Source organism: Pteronotus mesoamericanus, unplaced genomic scaffold (assembly GCF_021234165.1).
Source record: "Pteronotus mesoamericanus isolate MK-2021 breed Mesoamerican mustached bat unplaced genomic scaffold, CSHL_Meso_final scaffold_85, whole genome shotgun sequence".
Classification (NCBI taxonomy): Eukaryota; Metazoa; Chordata; class Mammalia; order Chiroptera; family Mormoopidae; genus Pteronotus; species Pteronotus mesoamericanus.
In genome coordinates, this window is record NW_026555329.1 from 3,839,352 (window position 1) to 3,854,372 (window position 15,021).

Here is a 15,021-nt window from a genome sequence, read left to right on the forward strand (position 1 = left end):
TATGTAAATGCCACATGTCAGGGAGACAAATATGTATTTTTAATTTTTTGTGTGCTCGTATGTCTCATCAAGAACCCCTCAATGTGCTATATATGTGGCAGTATGTTTCATCAAAAGACTTAGGGTGATTTTGTATTGCGTATGTTAGGTAATGTTGTTTTATATCTATTAACGTTTTCAAAACTAGCTGCAAAGAGGGTTGAAAACAGCCGAGCTCTACAGTGAGATGACTCTAATCGCAGTCCCAGCTCGGAAGCTCACACCTGGCAGGGGCGGGGGAGGCATTAGTCACATCAGCTGCTCCGGACCCGCAAGCAGGACAACTGGAAGCGGCGCGGAGACCTGGGGAGCTGCTAGATACAAACATATTTTGAAAGAGACCTAGGCCAGTCCCTTCTACTTTTTCCAGAGTGTGAACTCGACCAACATAACTTGCTCCTTGCTTCTCCCATTTCTCAAAAGTTTGGAGCTAGTGACCACAAAAAAAGGAAGTTCCATCAGCAGTTTGCAAAGAAACAATTTAGAAGAGAAATGTATTAAATCCTCAGGGAAATTAAGCCCAAATAATCCAATAACAGTGTTACAAAATTAACAATAGATTATGAATTGAATTAATTGCCTCCTACTGTGGGGATCCTGTGGCTACCCACAGACCAAAACAAAGGCACCGATGATGTCAATTGCCTTAATAGAGAGGCTGTGGGCAAGGGTGACTTGGGGTACCCTAGAGTTTACCCACTGGTGTTGTCAACCTTCTGATTTATTCTGGAGATCTACACTACAGAGAAAAGTCTTCACTTCTGCCCATCCCATACCTCAGATAATGGCAGGTTAGTGAAAGAGGCCAAAGGCAGTACAATCCTTGGGACAAAAGGTGCAATTTTATGACTCGCTTTTGTGAATTCACCTCTAAGTGTCCATGTCTAAAAGCAGCTAGGGTGTTGGAAATCAATCAATGTGTTGTTTTTTTCTCCGGAGAGGGTTGAGTGCACAGGTGGGAACAAGTAATGATTTCTCTAGAACCCAGGCAGGCTCGTGATAAGGTGGGTCTTTGATAATAGCAGGCATCTGCTCCAAAAGGGACTCTTTGGCATTTCAGTAAATAAGCATTTATTTCCGTAAGTTCTTTTCTTACACAACGATGTCTGTATGCCTGTGGCAATGTGAGATTACTTAAATAATATGGGCCAGGGGAACCACAAAATCAGCATGTGTGTGACTTACCACACTTCTGCAAGGGTTCTTACGGGCTTTGAGGAAGAAAGTAGGATGCGGCATCTAGTAGAAATAAAATTCCAGTGATTTATGCAGTTTTGCCAAATAAGGCCCACAGGGCAAATATGGAAGGCCTTGAACTGCCTCCAGCTTCTCCTGAGACAGCCAGTTTGTCAAAATGCCCATCACATGGTCTTCTGCACACCCTTCGCGTTTCAGCTGACATTTACTCCTGGAGCTTTTTAATAACAAAACAGCATTTTACAAAAAGTTAATTAATGGCATTTTATTTGGGTATTATGGGACTTAGAATTATTTTCACATTCTTAATTTTGTTTGACATTTTGAAAACACTATGCCTAATTCTTTTGTGTGGATAAAAAAAAAATTTAATGTGGCTAGCATGTACTGAATACTATTTTTTTCCTTCTCCCAAGAACTGACGCAAACACCAATATACTTTCTGTTTGAGCTCAGAGAAATAAAGCATTCTGTTTGGAATCTTAATTACTATGGCCCCAAACTTATCTAATTAGAAGCTCCTTTATAATGGGAAAAAATTATTTTCAAAGTTAATGAATTTGTAAGCAGAAACACTGTTGTCTTCTAGAATGAATAACCCACATTCGTTATATACGTATTTTAGTTAAACACTGTAATTAATATTAGTACTTAACACATGTGGGATTGATTTCCCTGTTAAAGCAAATTCTCCTTTGTTTTCAGACAGTATAAAAAGACCGCAATTTCCCTTCTTGGAGACATCAGGCTGCACATATAAACTTAATTCTAAATTTTGGACAGAATAAAAGTTATTTCATCAAAACAATTCATTTTATGGACCTTAGCCACCTCGAGCTCATTAACATCAAACGTCTTTTGTGCAAATGAATTAATGATGTGCAATCTTCATAGCAAAGAAAATCGTGACAAACATTCTGAGGTAAGTTTTTTAACTCTATCTAATGTGACCAGTATTAACTATAGATTTGCCCAGAATCAAATGCTTTTATGAAGAGTAAGGAAGAGTTTGTTGTGCTTTCTTTTTTTTTCCCAACATCAGCCTTCCCATGACAGTGGATTGATGCAACACACATTTCTGAACACAACAGCAAACAGCCTGGCCTCTTTGATGAAAGTGTAAGTACAGGGTATCATCCTCAGCAAGCACAGGGTGTGTTAATAATTTTCAGTTGACTCAGAAGTACACAGTTGTAATAAATAGTTTCAGAATTAAGATCTGGGTACATTTCAGCTGGACATCTGAACTGTCTTCAACTACAAACAAAAAAAAATATGACATTTATATTATCTACTTAGCAAATGCAAGCTGGTAAGTTTGTGGTAAATCTAATTAAAATATTTATCCATAGATGGTGGAATTGCAAGTTATTTTGATTTTCATCTTTATGCTTCTAGATATTTTCCAAATTTGCTGAAACAAGTACATATTACTTTTTACAGTCAGAAAACAATCATTTAAAAATCTTTATATGGACAAACATCGATGGTTAAACTAAATCTAATTATGCAATTGCTGTATTTTAACTGGTTTCTTTAAGGTTGGTATACTACTGGGGCAGGAGCCCACAAACTAACTGGTGCTTTACTAAAAAGGTAATTTATATACCAGTAAAAATACAATCTGTTTCTTGAGAAATGCTTTTAGACTCCAACTCTCAATACAAAGTGGTGAAAATGAAATTCAGGGAAGACTCCTTCATCCATACCTCAAACCCTGGCTAACATCTCTGTTTCCATGTTCCAGCACAGAGAGGAAAAAGAGACATCAACGACATGAATCAAAAACCGAAAGAGAGTAACTTCAGTAAAATAAACTTTGCCTCATTTCATAGCTCATTATATTCCTGCTGCTCAAACACATTGCTGTATTCACTCTATATATTTTATTAATATTGTATAGTTGTCTTACAATAGTCCAGGGACAGAGAAACTAGATTGCTTTAAGAAGCTTAATGCGAATTATTTATTCAAATATTCTGTACACGAAAACACAAACTTTGTTCATAGCTTTAACAATTCTACAGATTAAAGCCTGGATTTAAGTTAATTTCGGGTTGAAATCTATTGCATATAACAATAATAAGTAATGTTAATGATCATTTCTAATGGTAGCCTAGAGAAGACCTTAAAGGGGAAAAGAAAATAAGTCTCAATTTTGAAGAATTAAAAGACTGGGGTCCAAAAAATGTCATGAAGCTGAGCACACCTGCAGTCAACAAAACGCCACGCTCGGGAGCCACGCTGCCCCTGAGGTGTGGGAGGGCCTTGGGAGGGGGAAGCAGCGCTGGAGCAATGGCCAACCTGCCTCTGAGATGTGGAAAGAATGTAGAGGAAAGCATCTCAAGGCATGTTTCTTACCTGCCCCAAAGGTTTGGGAGAACAACAGCCGAGAGTGTCACCACAACACTGAGTGACGTGCTCAACAATCTAAGCATTCGCCATCTGTCAGTGAGTTGCTTTGCTCCATGACCTGCCAGCCCCCAGAAATCCAGAATCCTGATCAAAAACTCTGAGGTAAATACCTGAAAGCCTATTAAAATGCATGTGCAGTTACGTACTGCTGGTCCAGAAACTTTAAAAAGGATTACGGCTTTTCAGCCCTGGCTGGTGGGGCTCATTTGATTGGAGCATCATCCAGTAATCTGAAAGTCTGAGGGTTCGATTCCCACGAAGGGCACATACCTAGGCTGTGGGTTCAGTCACCGGTCAGGGAGTGTTCGAGAAGCAACCCATCCATGTTTTTCTTTCACATCAGATATTTCTCTCCCTCTCTCCCCCCCTCCCTTTCCCTCTCTCTAAAATCAATAAGCATGTCCTTGGGTAAGGATTAAAAAAATTTTTTCAAAGGATTTTGTCTTTTCAAAAGAATTTTCCAAGAAAGTTAATTTTCTTAGAAGGAAAAAGGTAAAAACACAGGGAAATAAATACCTATAAATTGAGCGCTACAGGAAGTGAGATATAAACATGACTATAGGTATAAAGTAATGAGCTTTCTTCTCCTAAGCCCCACATGGGCTACCTCATTACTCTATAGCCTCACACTAAGTAGGGACATGCAGTGACAGGACTGGGAGTTTAAGCCTATGACATTGTCCAACATTTGACCTCTTTAACATAAAAGGCCCCATATGAGTTGTCTGAAAGTACAAAGGACACCCAGTTCTCAAATTCAGAAGGTTTTCCTCCTGCACTTTAAGTCAAATTCTCTTCTGGATCTCCTTTCATAAATAATTTCTGTTATTATAATCATGCATAGTAGACCCTCATTATTTGACAGAATGAACAAAATGACATGAGAAGCACTGATAAGGTCCTATGAAGGGTCAATAAAAAGAGAATGTTTCTTCATGTGGGAATCCAGGGATGTTTCATGAGTTGGACTTTAAAGGGTGGCTCATTTTGAACCTTCAGAGACCTGTGAAAGGAAAGAGAATATTTTCAGGCAAAGAGAAGGGTATGAGCAAAGGTAGTAAAGCGAGGTGAACAAAGAACAGCTGGGGTTCAGTTTGGCAAAGCAAAGAGCATGCAAAGAGGAGAGGAAAGAAGGCGAGAAGGATGAGGCAGGGGCACAGAGTGCAGACACTTGGGGCTGGGTAGAGAACTGGAGGTGTTCTCCATCAGGAGAAGGAAAACCGACACTGGTGCTTCTGCTGAGGTCCTATGATGCTACATGGATTTCATTTATTTATCATTTTTAGAGAAGGGAGGAGGGAGGGAGAAAGAAAGGGAGAGAAACATAGATATGTGTGATATATCGATGATAACATCAATCGGTTGCCTCTAACATGCCCCCAGCTGGGGACCTGACCCACAACCCAGGCATGTGCCCTGACTAAGAATCAAACCAGCAACCTTTTGGTTCACAGGCTGGCACTCAATCCATTGAACTATACCAGCCAGGGCCTGAAATATTACACAGAGGTAGAATCTGGCAACTGATTAGATGTTGGAAATAGAGCAGTGACGAAGGAGAGATGAGCCAATGTTAAGTTTGTGAGTCTGAATGCCCATTATGAGCTCATGATCCCACCAATATCTCACTCATTTCAAATGCAACAAAATTCAAGTGTAATTGAGCAATTAAGACCACAGGACTTGCATTTTTATATGTTCTCGCATGCTACTGTCTGATGGATGAAAACATTTTGTACTGCTTATGTTTTGAGAAACTGGCATTCAAGAAAATAAGTGATGTGGAATTGAAACAAGAAAAATAAGAAATCCAGAGCTTGTCCCTGAAGATCATATAAAGCTGTGGCCTGTGATCTGCAAACAACCCTGTAGCAAAGACAACGATGAATGAAGAGTCACTGCACTCTTTTAATGGGTTGCCACTGACAGCAATTTCTTTCTTTTCAGTACAGCTAGTATCTTGAAAGTGACATTAAAAATTTGAAGACTATTGTAATGTAAAGGTGAAATAATTTTTGTCTAAATAAAAAATAAAGCATTGCAAATACTTAAGAAGTCTCTAGTAATCAGGAGAGGAGCGGGGAGGGGAGGGAGAGTGGGAAGGAGCAAGAAGCCGTATCACTCACTATTCCATGTAAAAATCAAAATCTTTTTTCAAAATACAACTATTGCAATATCTCTTTAAGTGTCTATATCTGGAAATTTGCTTTCTGATGTATCTCCTTTCTCGTCATTTAATGTTTCAAGTATTTAATTTGCAGAAAAAAAGTCTAGTCACTCCTAAACTTAACAACTTATAAGCACAGCACACCACAACACAAATGCAGTTCTTTAACCTGAGTCATAAAAACATGAAGTCCTTCATCAGATATAACCGATTTATGGAATGGTCTCAACTCCACAGCATACACACCAGGAATGGTATGATTTTTCGCCACCACCCACCTTCCGGCCCCCGCCCCAGCTGGATCCCTTAATGACACACGGGACAGACTCCATAACTTCCTCGGTCACTTCTTGATATTAAAAAACTTCACCAAGTCCAGTTAAAGCCTTGACCTCTGATCTAAAGCCAAGTTCCCCTTCCCCCATCACAGGCTGGACTGGTGCTGGAAGGAAAAGCAGAAAGCGAAGGAGCATCTCTCTGCTCTTCCCTCCTCCCCTTTGTTACCTCAGAGGAGAGAGGTGGGAGAGAAAATGGCTGGCCTCCGGAAAATAGCCTCCTTCCTCTCTTCTCCAGGGTATTGGGGTGGGCAAAGGGGGGTAGGGGTGGAGAGCAAGAGCTGCCCTTTCATCCTCGCTGTGCATAATATCGCTGCTTCTACAAAACAAGTGAGTTCTTTGGGACGCACAGCAGGGGCTCCCAGACCTGGGTCTCTTCCAACGCCCCTCATCTCACCTGTACTCCCCATACCCACTCACTGCCAGATAGAAGGGCTCCCGCCGGCCACCTTCTCAGCACCCACCTGATCCAAAACAAATGCCCATTGTGCTTGCCATGCCAATGGCGAAACTGTGGGCTGCCTGTCAACTGCCACGCGGCTGCCCCCCGGGTCTCCAACTCTCTGCTCTGCTGAGGAGGAGCCGGGGCAGGTCAGTGAGTCTCCTGGGAAGCAAACAACCAGCCAGAGAGGAGCTGCCGGCCCCATCTTCACGGCCCCACTCTCCACGAGCGATTTTCCAGGAACCCATCTTGCGTGGCTTTGGGGTGAGGGGCAGGGCCTACCTCTCATACACAGCTGGGAGGGACACGGGTGAGGCAGGGGCTGGTAGAGCCCCGACACCTCTTCTGAATCCTGAACGGGGGCCTGGCCCCGTCGTCCATGACTCCATTGTCATGGAAGGTACCGAGTGCCTCTGCACCTCCGGACTTGGTCCCCAGTCGACAATTTTGAGCAGCAGAGAAAGTCTTAAGCAACACCCTGCTATGCTAATAAATAAATCAAACACAAGGCCACTTGGTCCCTTGAAACTGCATGACATAAGGAAATTTCTTACTGGATAATGTGGGTTCTTTACCTAAACCCTTGAAATGTATGGAAATTTATGGAAAATGTCAGGTGTCCCCCTACCTACTGGGCTTACTCTGTTTTAGCTCCTCTTCAGCCTCTTCACCAGTTTCCACCAGAAATCCATTCACATGAGGGATTTTACAGTTTTGCTGAGGCTCCATGGGATCCTGGGGAGGGGCCCACATTACACAGCATGTCATTGGAAAAGTCTCAATTAAACAAGCTGCCTCTTCCAAGTCTCTTTAACTGGACCATTGGCAGGGTCCCCTCCTCTTCTGACTTCTGTGGCTCACCTCCGGACGGCGTCATGGGCTTGCAACCCATGCGGCCACACAGGGCCCTGGGTTTGGTTAAATACCCTCTCATCACTGTCTTGAAATTCTTAATAACTTTGGACAAAGGGGCCAGTAATTTTATTTTGTACTGGGCCCAAGAAATTATGTAGCCTGCCCTGCTCCCCCCAGACTTGCCCTCCTGGCTCCTGTGCTCACATTCCCAACATCCAGTGCCTCTCCATGTCTATTAGTCAGTGTCCTGCATAACCCAAGGGCCAGCCTGTCATGCAGGCCCAGCAGGTCTACTTACATCCTACAGTGAGTATAAATACAGCTGTACAACTTGTGAGATGTGGTCAAAATGCAAATTTATGTTTGCATCCCACCATCCCCCTTAAAATGTAAGGGACAGGCAAAGGGTCACGCAGAAATCTTCCCCAGCCCTGCATAAAAGCTTGGCCAGGTGCCATGACCTTCACTGGTGCTCCTCACCAATGATGTCAGACCTTTGGCCTCTCTAAGTCAAAAACACACGTTCTTGATTGTACAATAATCAACATTTCACTGTGTTCAGGCATTCATTCATTCATTCATTCATTCATTCATTCATTCATTCATCCTCTACTGTTCCCAAGTGAGGCCTGAGTTCGGGGACGGGAGCGTGGTCAAATTCCGCCTACCCTCTCTTCAGCGTCACCTGGCTTCCTCACTCTCTCCTTTGTTGGACTTCCCTGGGATGGAAGAGAATTTGAGATGAGAAGCAAAGAGATGGTACAGTTCTTACCAGGGGGAATGGATTCACCCCTGAGGCCCAGAGGATGGTACCACCCACCATTGCAGGGCCCTCTCTCTGCAACTCTTCGGTTTTCCATGACACCTTTCAACTCCCAGGCTGGCCTCAGCTGTCACCCAGGGGCACAGGGACCCACTCCAGTCATATCCATGTCTCTTCTGGGGTCCTCCTCGGTAGGACTCAAAAGAGCTTCTCTCCCCTGAAGCCTCTATCTGCTCACCCCCGGCTCACCCTCCACATGGGAGGCCCTGCTCTATTCTGCCTCCCACAGACGCTTTAGCTGTCTGGCCCGGAGTTGGAGCCAGGCACCGGTCCTTTGTTCCTCTCAGCTGCGTGGAACACATTTCCTCATCCTAAGGAAGCCCCTCCCTGTGAAGGGGAAGGGACACAGTAATCCCCAGACACCTGGCCGTGGGGAAGGGGTGTTCACAGCAAGGTAACAACGCTCTCCAAAGAAATTTCCTCATAAACCCAAATCCTGTCCTTTAATCATCTCCAAGTGGGTGAAGGAATTGAGAACCAGGAGGAGTACTTTCAGCCACTTCCGTCAAAAAGTCTGCAAATGGCGATCTTGCTTTGGGAATTTGACATCTGTTAAAGTTTGGTGTTTTAATTAAAACTTCACTTGTGACATTCTTTGCAACATAAATAAATCTGTCCTTATAAAAATGCTGATAGCTGGTAAAAATGACAATTTCTCTGAATCATTACACATCTATGTGCACTTTTCTAGGGAGAGAGTTTGGAATTCTGGGGTTAAATTCTTTTTTATTTTTATTTTGTATTAATTTGAGAGAGAGAGAGGAAGTGGAGAGAGAGGGAGAGGAACACTGATTTGTTGTTCCATGAACTGATGCATTCATTCGTTCATTCTTCTAAGTGCCCTGATCAGGGATCAAATCTGCAACCTTTGCACATTGGGACGACGCTCTAACCAACTGAGTTACCAGGCCAGGGCACGGGGGCTAAATTCTCAAGGGGGTTTGTGATCCCATGAAGTTCAAGAATTACTGCAATAGAAGATTTTTATTCCTAGAATAATTTTAAATTAATAACTAATTCAATTTATAAATGAATAGCGTTATCTGATTGGCCATTAAAGTGCTATGAACATCATGTCAAAACAATCAGAATCATGCAAGTTGTTTAATATGACCCTCCTCCAAATACTGGTTTTTACAGAAGCATAAAAGAGGAGTGAGCAAGAAATTATGCTCGTCTCCTCCATGGGCTTTTCCAGGCTCATCTCCGACAGTATCCTCTCTTCTGACACTTCCTTTCTCCAGGGAAATCCCACTTGAGTTGGTCCTGACCTAAGGCTCAGGCAGCCTGTAAAGGTGAGCGGAGGGTAGGGGCTTTGGGGGAAAGCTGGGGGTGACACACGCCATACATCAATGACTTTCATGGAAGGCAACTTCCATTTCATACATCATACTATGACAGTGACCTTGAGAAACACAAAAAGGAAAAAAACATGCACCGACTCAGGGACCAATTTCTCAGTGAGAAAAATGAAAGGTCAGTGTTCACCTAAGTGTGACCAACAAAATGAAATAGGCAAGAAAAGGGAGAGCGCGTGGCCTCCACTTCACGTTCGTGTGTGTGCGCGCGCGTGTGTGTACCTTTTTTTCCCTAAATTCAGACTTTATGTGACACTTCTCCTTCAGATCTTCTCAAACTACATGTTATTTCTAGAAACATGCAGTTTCACATTCACATTTCTGTATCTTTGTTCATTTCAATTCCTTCACCTCAAAGCCTCCTTTTCTGTTAAACTCCTTCAAGAACCAGTTCAAATTTGGATGCAGCTGCATATAAAAGAAAACCTGAATAACATTGCTTTTACCAAGAAAGACATTTTTTTTCCCCCCTTACCTAAAAACATCTAGAAGGGAGCAGTTCTGGGCTGGCACGGAAATTCCATAGTCGTTAAGAACTCCTGCCGACCTCGTCATCCACAGTCCTAAGCACAGAGCCCCCACTAGGCCATCACGTCCCTTTCCAGGCAGCAAAAAGAAAGGGACCAGCAATGGGGTGCTCTTTTATGAAGGGCCCCTTAAAGATCACTCCCCAACATCTTTCATGTCATGGGCCGCCCCAGTCGGCAAGGGAAGCTGGGAATTGTAGTTTCTCCATTGGATGCACTGCCCCAGCCACTATTGCTGTGGCTAAAGGAGCCTGGATGGTGGGTGGGCAACCAAACGGTCTGCCCGGCCTCGATCGGCTCACTTCCTTGTTATCTAAAATATATAACATTTTGATTTGTTTTCTTTCACTAGGTCAATGTCAGCACTTCCGACATTTTAGATAACTCTTTGCTGTGGGTGGCTGCCTTGTGCCAGAGGGCATTTAACAACACCCCAGCCTCTACCCGCTAGACAGATAGCAATAGCACGGCCCTACAAATGTGACAACTAAAAAGGTCTCCAGACATTGCCAAATGGTCCCTGGGCTGCAAAATCATTCCTGATTAGGAACCACTGCACTAGACTGCCCTACTCTTCCCCAGCTTAATAATATAGTAATAGTGACTATGTATTGTTATAACTATGTCTGTTTTAACATTTAAGGCTGTTTTACCCATTTCTGTTATGCTCGTTTTTGTACGTGAGAACTGAGCTCAGGAAGGACTTTCTGAAGAAACAGAGTTACCGAGTGGGCCCGACGGAGATCCGCCTGACTTCGAAGTCTGTGCTCTTCCCCTCCGTCCATTGCCCTGTCCGCCACCACGCAGCGGCCTCCCGTCCAGCCCTCACGTATTTTAAGCATTCAGGCGACATTTGTTGAATTAAGCTTTAAAAAGAAAACATGAGTGCCCTAGAGCCCAGGCACAAATCCTCAGTGTTTTATGACACTATATACAGATGTCATTAAAGAGGGAAGGAAGAAAGAGAAAGGAAGGAGAAAGATCATAGATTCTTGGGCAGCTTTAATAAAATACTAACCTTTAAGAGCAGGTAAGGAAGGAACTACCTCGTCAGTAATGCACAGAATAAATGCTGGGCCACTTTGACCTTAAATTCTAAAGGAGCAGTCGATGACTCCCCGCTCCCCGGAGCACACAAAGTGCTGTTGTCCATGATGAAACTCAACGATCAGGTTCTGCTTCAACGGAGAACTGCACTGCTCGAGACAGCCACCGAGACCCACAGTTGCTGGCAAGTGGCATGGGGAAAAGAGGCCAGTGGACAAACTTCTGCAAGGACAGGTCTTTCAGTCTCTGGGTTATTTCCAGCCTCTTACAGATCCCACTCGTGAATTAGGACAAAGCAGTAAAGCAGTTAAAATAAATCAGAATTCAGTTCACTGACATGAATTATGCTGACATGAATACTCACTGATATGAGTATTCCAGTGCTATAGCTTCCCCTTCCTTCCCCCAGACTGAGGTTCATTTCCAACTGCTCTGTGGAAAACAGAATCACTTTGCTTCTCAGAGTCAGGCTTGAATTAGGAAAATACTATGTGGTGAACGTTCATCCCTCTTTATTATGCCCAGTGTTTATGTTAACTTACTATTTATTAAGTGGCCCTAAGTACCTAACATATTTATTAGGTATTGCACATTTTATTCATTGTTGTTAGAAGTACTAAAAAATTGGGGAGATTTCATTTGCCTTTTTTATGTATTTTTTTAACTGTGGTAAAATATACATAACATAAAACCTACCATTTTTACCATCTTTAGTGCACAATTCAGTGGCAGTAAACGCATGTCACTTCCCTTCCTACATAGTCTATTCTCTCATTATACTCACACTGTTAATACCTAAACAACCAACCTGACATTTTAGTGTTATTTTGCCTACAAAAAAAAAAAAAAAATTCCTACAACCACAATAAGGTTGGTGCTTTTTAGAGAGGCCCAGACTCTGACAGACTCCTGTTTTATTTGGAGTGTCCCATTCTTCACTGGGACGTTAAATTTCCCCTATATTCACTTGAAGCTTGTTTTGAACAGGTAATTGTTGCTCATCTTCTTTTCTCCTGAACTATGTTATCATCTCACCGGCTTGTACTGTATTGGATCACCTGGGGCCAGAGCTAATGCTTCTCCAGAAATATCTGGAACAGTCAGGCATGAAGAGATATCTATTCCATAACAGCAATGAAAGTGAAGTTTGGTTAGTTTTATTTTCCTGAGAAATGAAGAATGGCCAACAATTATTCATAAGCTGTTTTACAGCACTTCTCTTTGAATTTCAGGGCTCTATCACATTCTTCCTAAGAGTCCCATTTTTCATGTATCATGAAGTTTTCCTCTCATAATACGAACATTCATGTAACACATTTATTCCTATGTTGAGCTTAGGAAATGGGAAGTATTATTGCCCATTATTCTCTTTCTAGATATAGGAGCTAACATATGAAACGAGTCAAACAGGAAAATCACAATTAGAACCAGGAGTGAAATTAAATTATAATGAGATTAATGTCAAAGTAATACTCTTTGTAGAGGTAGAGAAATATTATTTAATCCTGAAGAAAAATGATCTCAAAGTTTATTTTACTTCTTGCCAGATTTCCAGGCATTGGTATATTGTGGTTCATAAAATAACAAAACTATTGTGTCTCTTAAAATATGCAACAATACTAATTAGCTACAGCAATGCACCTACATAATTTTCAAACAGCTTTTAAAATAACATGTAGCTTTTTATATTATTTTGTTTTTTTATTGTTGTTCAGTTACAGTTGTCCCCATTTTTCCCCACTTGCTCTCCCCTTCTAACTTAAAGCAGACATGTAACCAATGTTGTAAAATTGCTTTTCACCACTAGAGGGCAGAAAACGCTGCACATTTGTACTGAACTAATTTTAAATTACTTAACCAAAATAACAATAGCCACCACCACTGCCACAACAAAAAGTCTCTAAGATCCTCTGGTTGTATGCTGTACAATATATTGTACCCTTAAGGCCCAGTTGACAACTTTAATATTTTAAACTAACAATTACCTACATTCAACAGTTTATAAAAGTTTATAGTAGCATGTTTGCAGCCCGAGTCTAGCTATGAGTTAAGAACTATTAGCATCAAGGAATCAGCACATCCTGAAGGAAAGGCAGAGTGCTTAAAGCAAAACAAACTGCAACTGAGAATCAGCCATATTCTTTCTAAGTAAAATATCTGCAATGAAATGCAAAGGCTGTATTTATTATAAAACTGAAATAGTCACTGAAGTTACAAGATGATCAAATATTAGAATATTAACATTTGACTCTTGAATTTCCCTGTGTACCTTTTTTTAAACCACAAACCAACAGTAGCAAAACAGTGGCAAAGATGTTTTTAGTTTCCCCTTAATAAATCTTTTGACCTAATTAACTTTTGTTTCCCTCCCAATTAGGCTATTTGCAATTCAGTAGCTAAAGCATTACTTTGTTTGATTATAAACCACAACCTCTTCACTTTTTCACTCTCATTAATTAAAACACAACGTGGTAAATTAAGCCTTTTGGATTTCAGTCTGGAGGGGTGACATTTTAACAACTGCCCCTTCGACCCTCTCTCTCTGTCAATCTTGGCTATGTCCGACATCACAGGACAGCGAGCAGAAAATGGTGGCAGCCTGAGGGAGGAACAGAGCAGGCTCGGTGCCGGGGTTATACATCACTGAAGCCAATGGTTTCTCTGATGCATGAGCCTTTCACCTGCCAATCAAGCTTGATAAGGCTTCTACCTTATAGGGTTATTCATGACCTTACCCAAGACATTAAATCATTTCTGAAGCCTTGTTTCTTAACCTAAGCAAAGCAGCTCTCTCCACATTTCAGGTCTACTGGCCCTATTCACTCTAATACTGATAATCACAACACAGTGGTTCAGGAAAGCTGGGGGCCCAGACAAAGTGTCAGTGTACTTCTTTTGGACCAAGGAAAGCAATGCACTTTTAAAATCAGGGCTAGTCATCGCCGAGAAAGGGTACTGTGTTATTACCTACTGGTGGAATTGGCAAGTTTGAAAGAAAGTGCTAGCAGTTACAGCTGCCCTGTGTTAGATCTAACATGAGCCAAGGAAAGGCGCTTGAGCGCAGACTGGATGGTTATACATGAGAAACATCATAAATGTCATTTCTGCACGGACTGCTAAGCCGCACTAGTAGACTTCCAAAACCTTATCAGTCTCCTTTTAACATTAATTTATGTTGGAAAGAAATACATGCACAAAGATTTAAAAAGCCAAGAAGAATTCTACAGGGCTTATAATTAGGGTGGGAAGCATCCAGCTTTCCAGGAACATTTCTGATTTATGCTTATTATCCCAGTGTAATTTTACCCCCTTTCATCCTTAAAAGTGCCCCAGGTGGATGAAAGGCTACTGTCTCAAGCCCAACCTCATCATCCCCAATTTCTATTCCCCAGAACCAACTACACTGAATTTGTTTAGAATTTTTTCTATATGACCTCAAATTTCTAAAACAAACAAAAAGCAAACAAAAATTGATTATACTACTTGTATCAATTTAAAAAACTGCCTTTGAATTCAAGAGGGGAGGGAATCAACTTAAACAAATAGAAAGAGATGCCTGGAAGGTACAGTGTTTGAACACTTATTCATCTAAAAATGACTTCTCCACCTTCACACTTTGTTGGGATTTCATATACATACAAATCCTCAACAAAATGTTAGAATCCCAGATTAACTAACTGTAGGGGTAGGGAAAGTAATGTCATTGTTCACACACACAATACCTACATCTCCCTTCAGAATCAGACACAGTGCTGTCAGCTGTTAACATCTTACTCTTTAAACTTTATCAAAGGTATGTATATATAAGAAAAACGG

The 15,021-nt window shown here is 41.7% G+C and overlaps 1 protein-coding gene across 1 annotated transcript; it reads left to right on the top strand.

Annotated features, from left to right (window-relative positions):
- The first annotated feature begins 2,110 nt into the window (after positions 1-2,110).
- On the top strand, positions 2,111-3,708 carry NPVF (neuropeptide VF precursor). Its single transcript, XM_054564145.1, has 2 exons — positions 2,111-2,158; positions 3,352-3,708. The coding sequence occupies exons 1-2, from the start codon at positions 2,111-2,113 to the stop codon at positions 3,706-3,708; spliced, it is 405 nt and encodes a 134-aa protein (XP_054420120.1).
- The last annotated feature ends 11,313 nt before the right edge of the window (positions 3,709-15,021 follow it).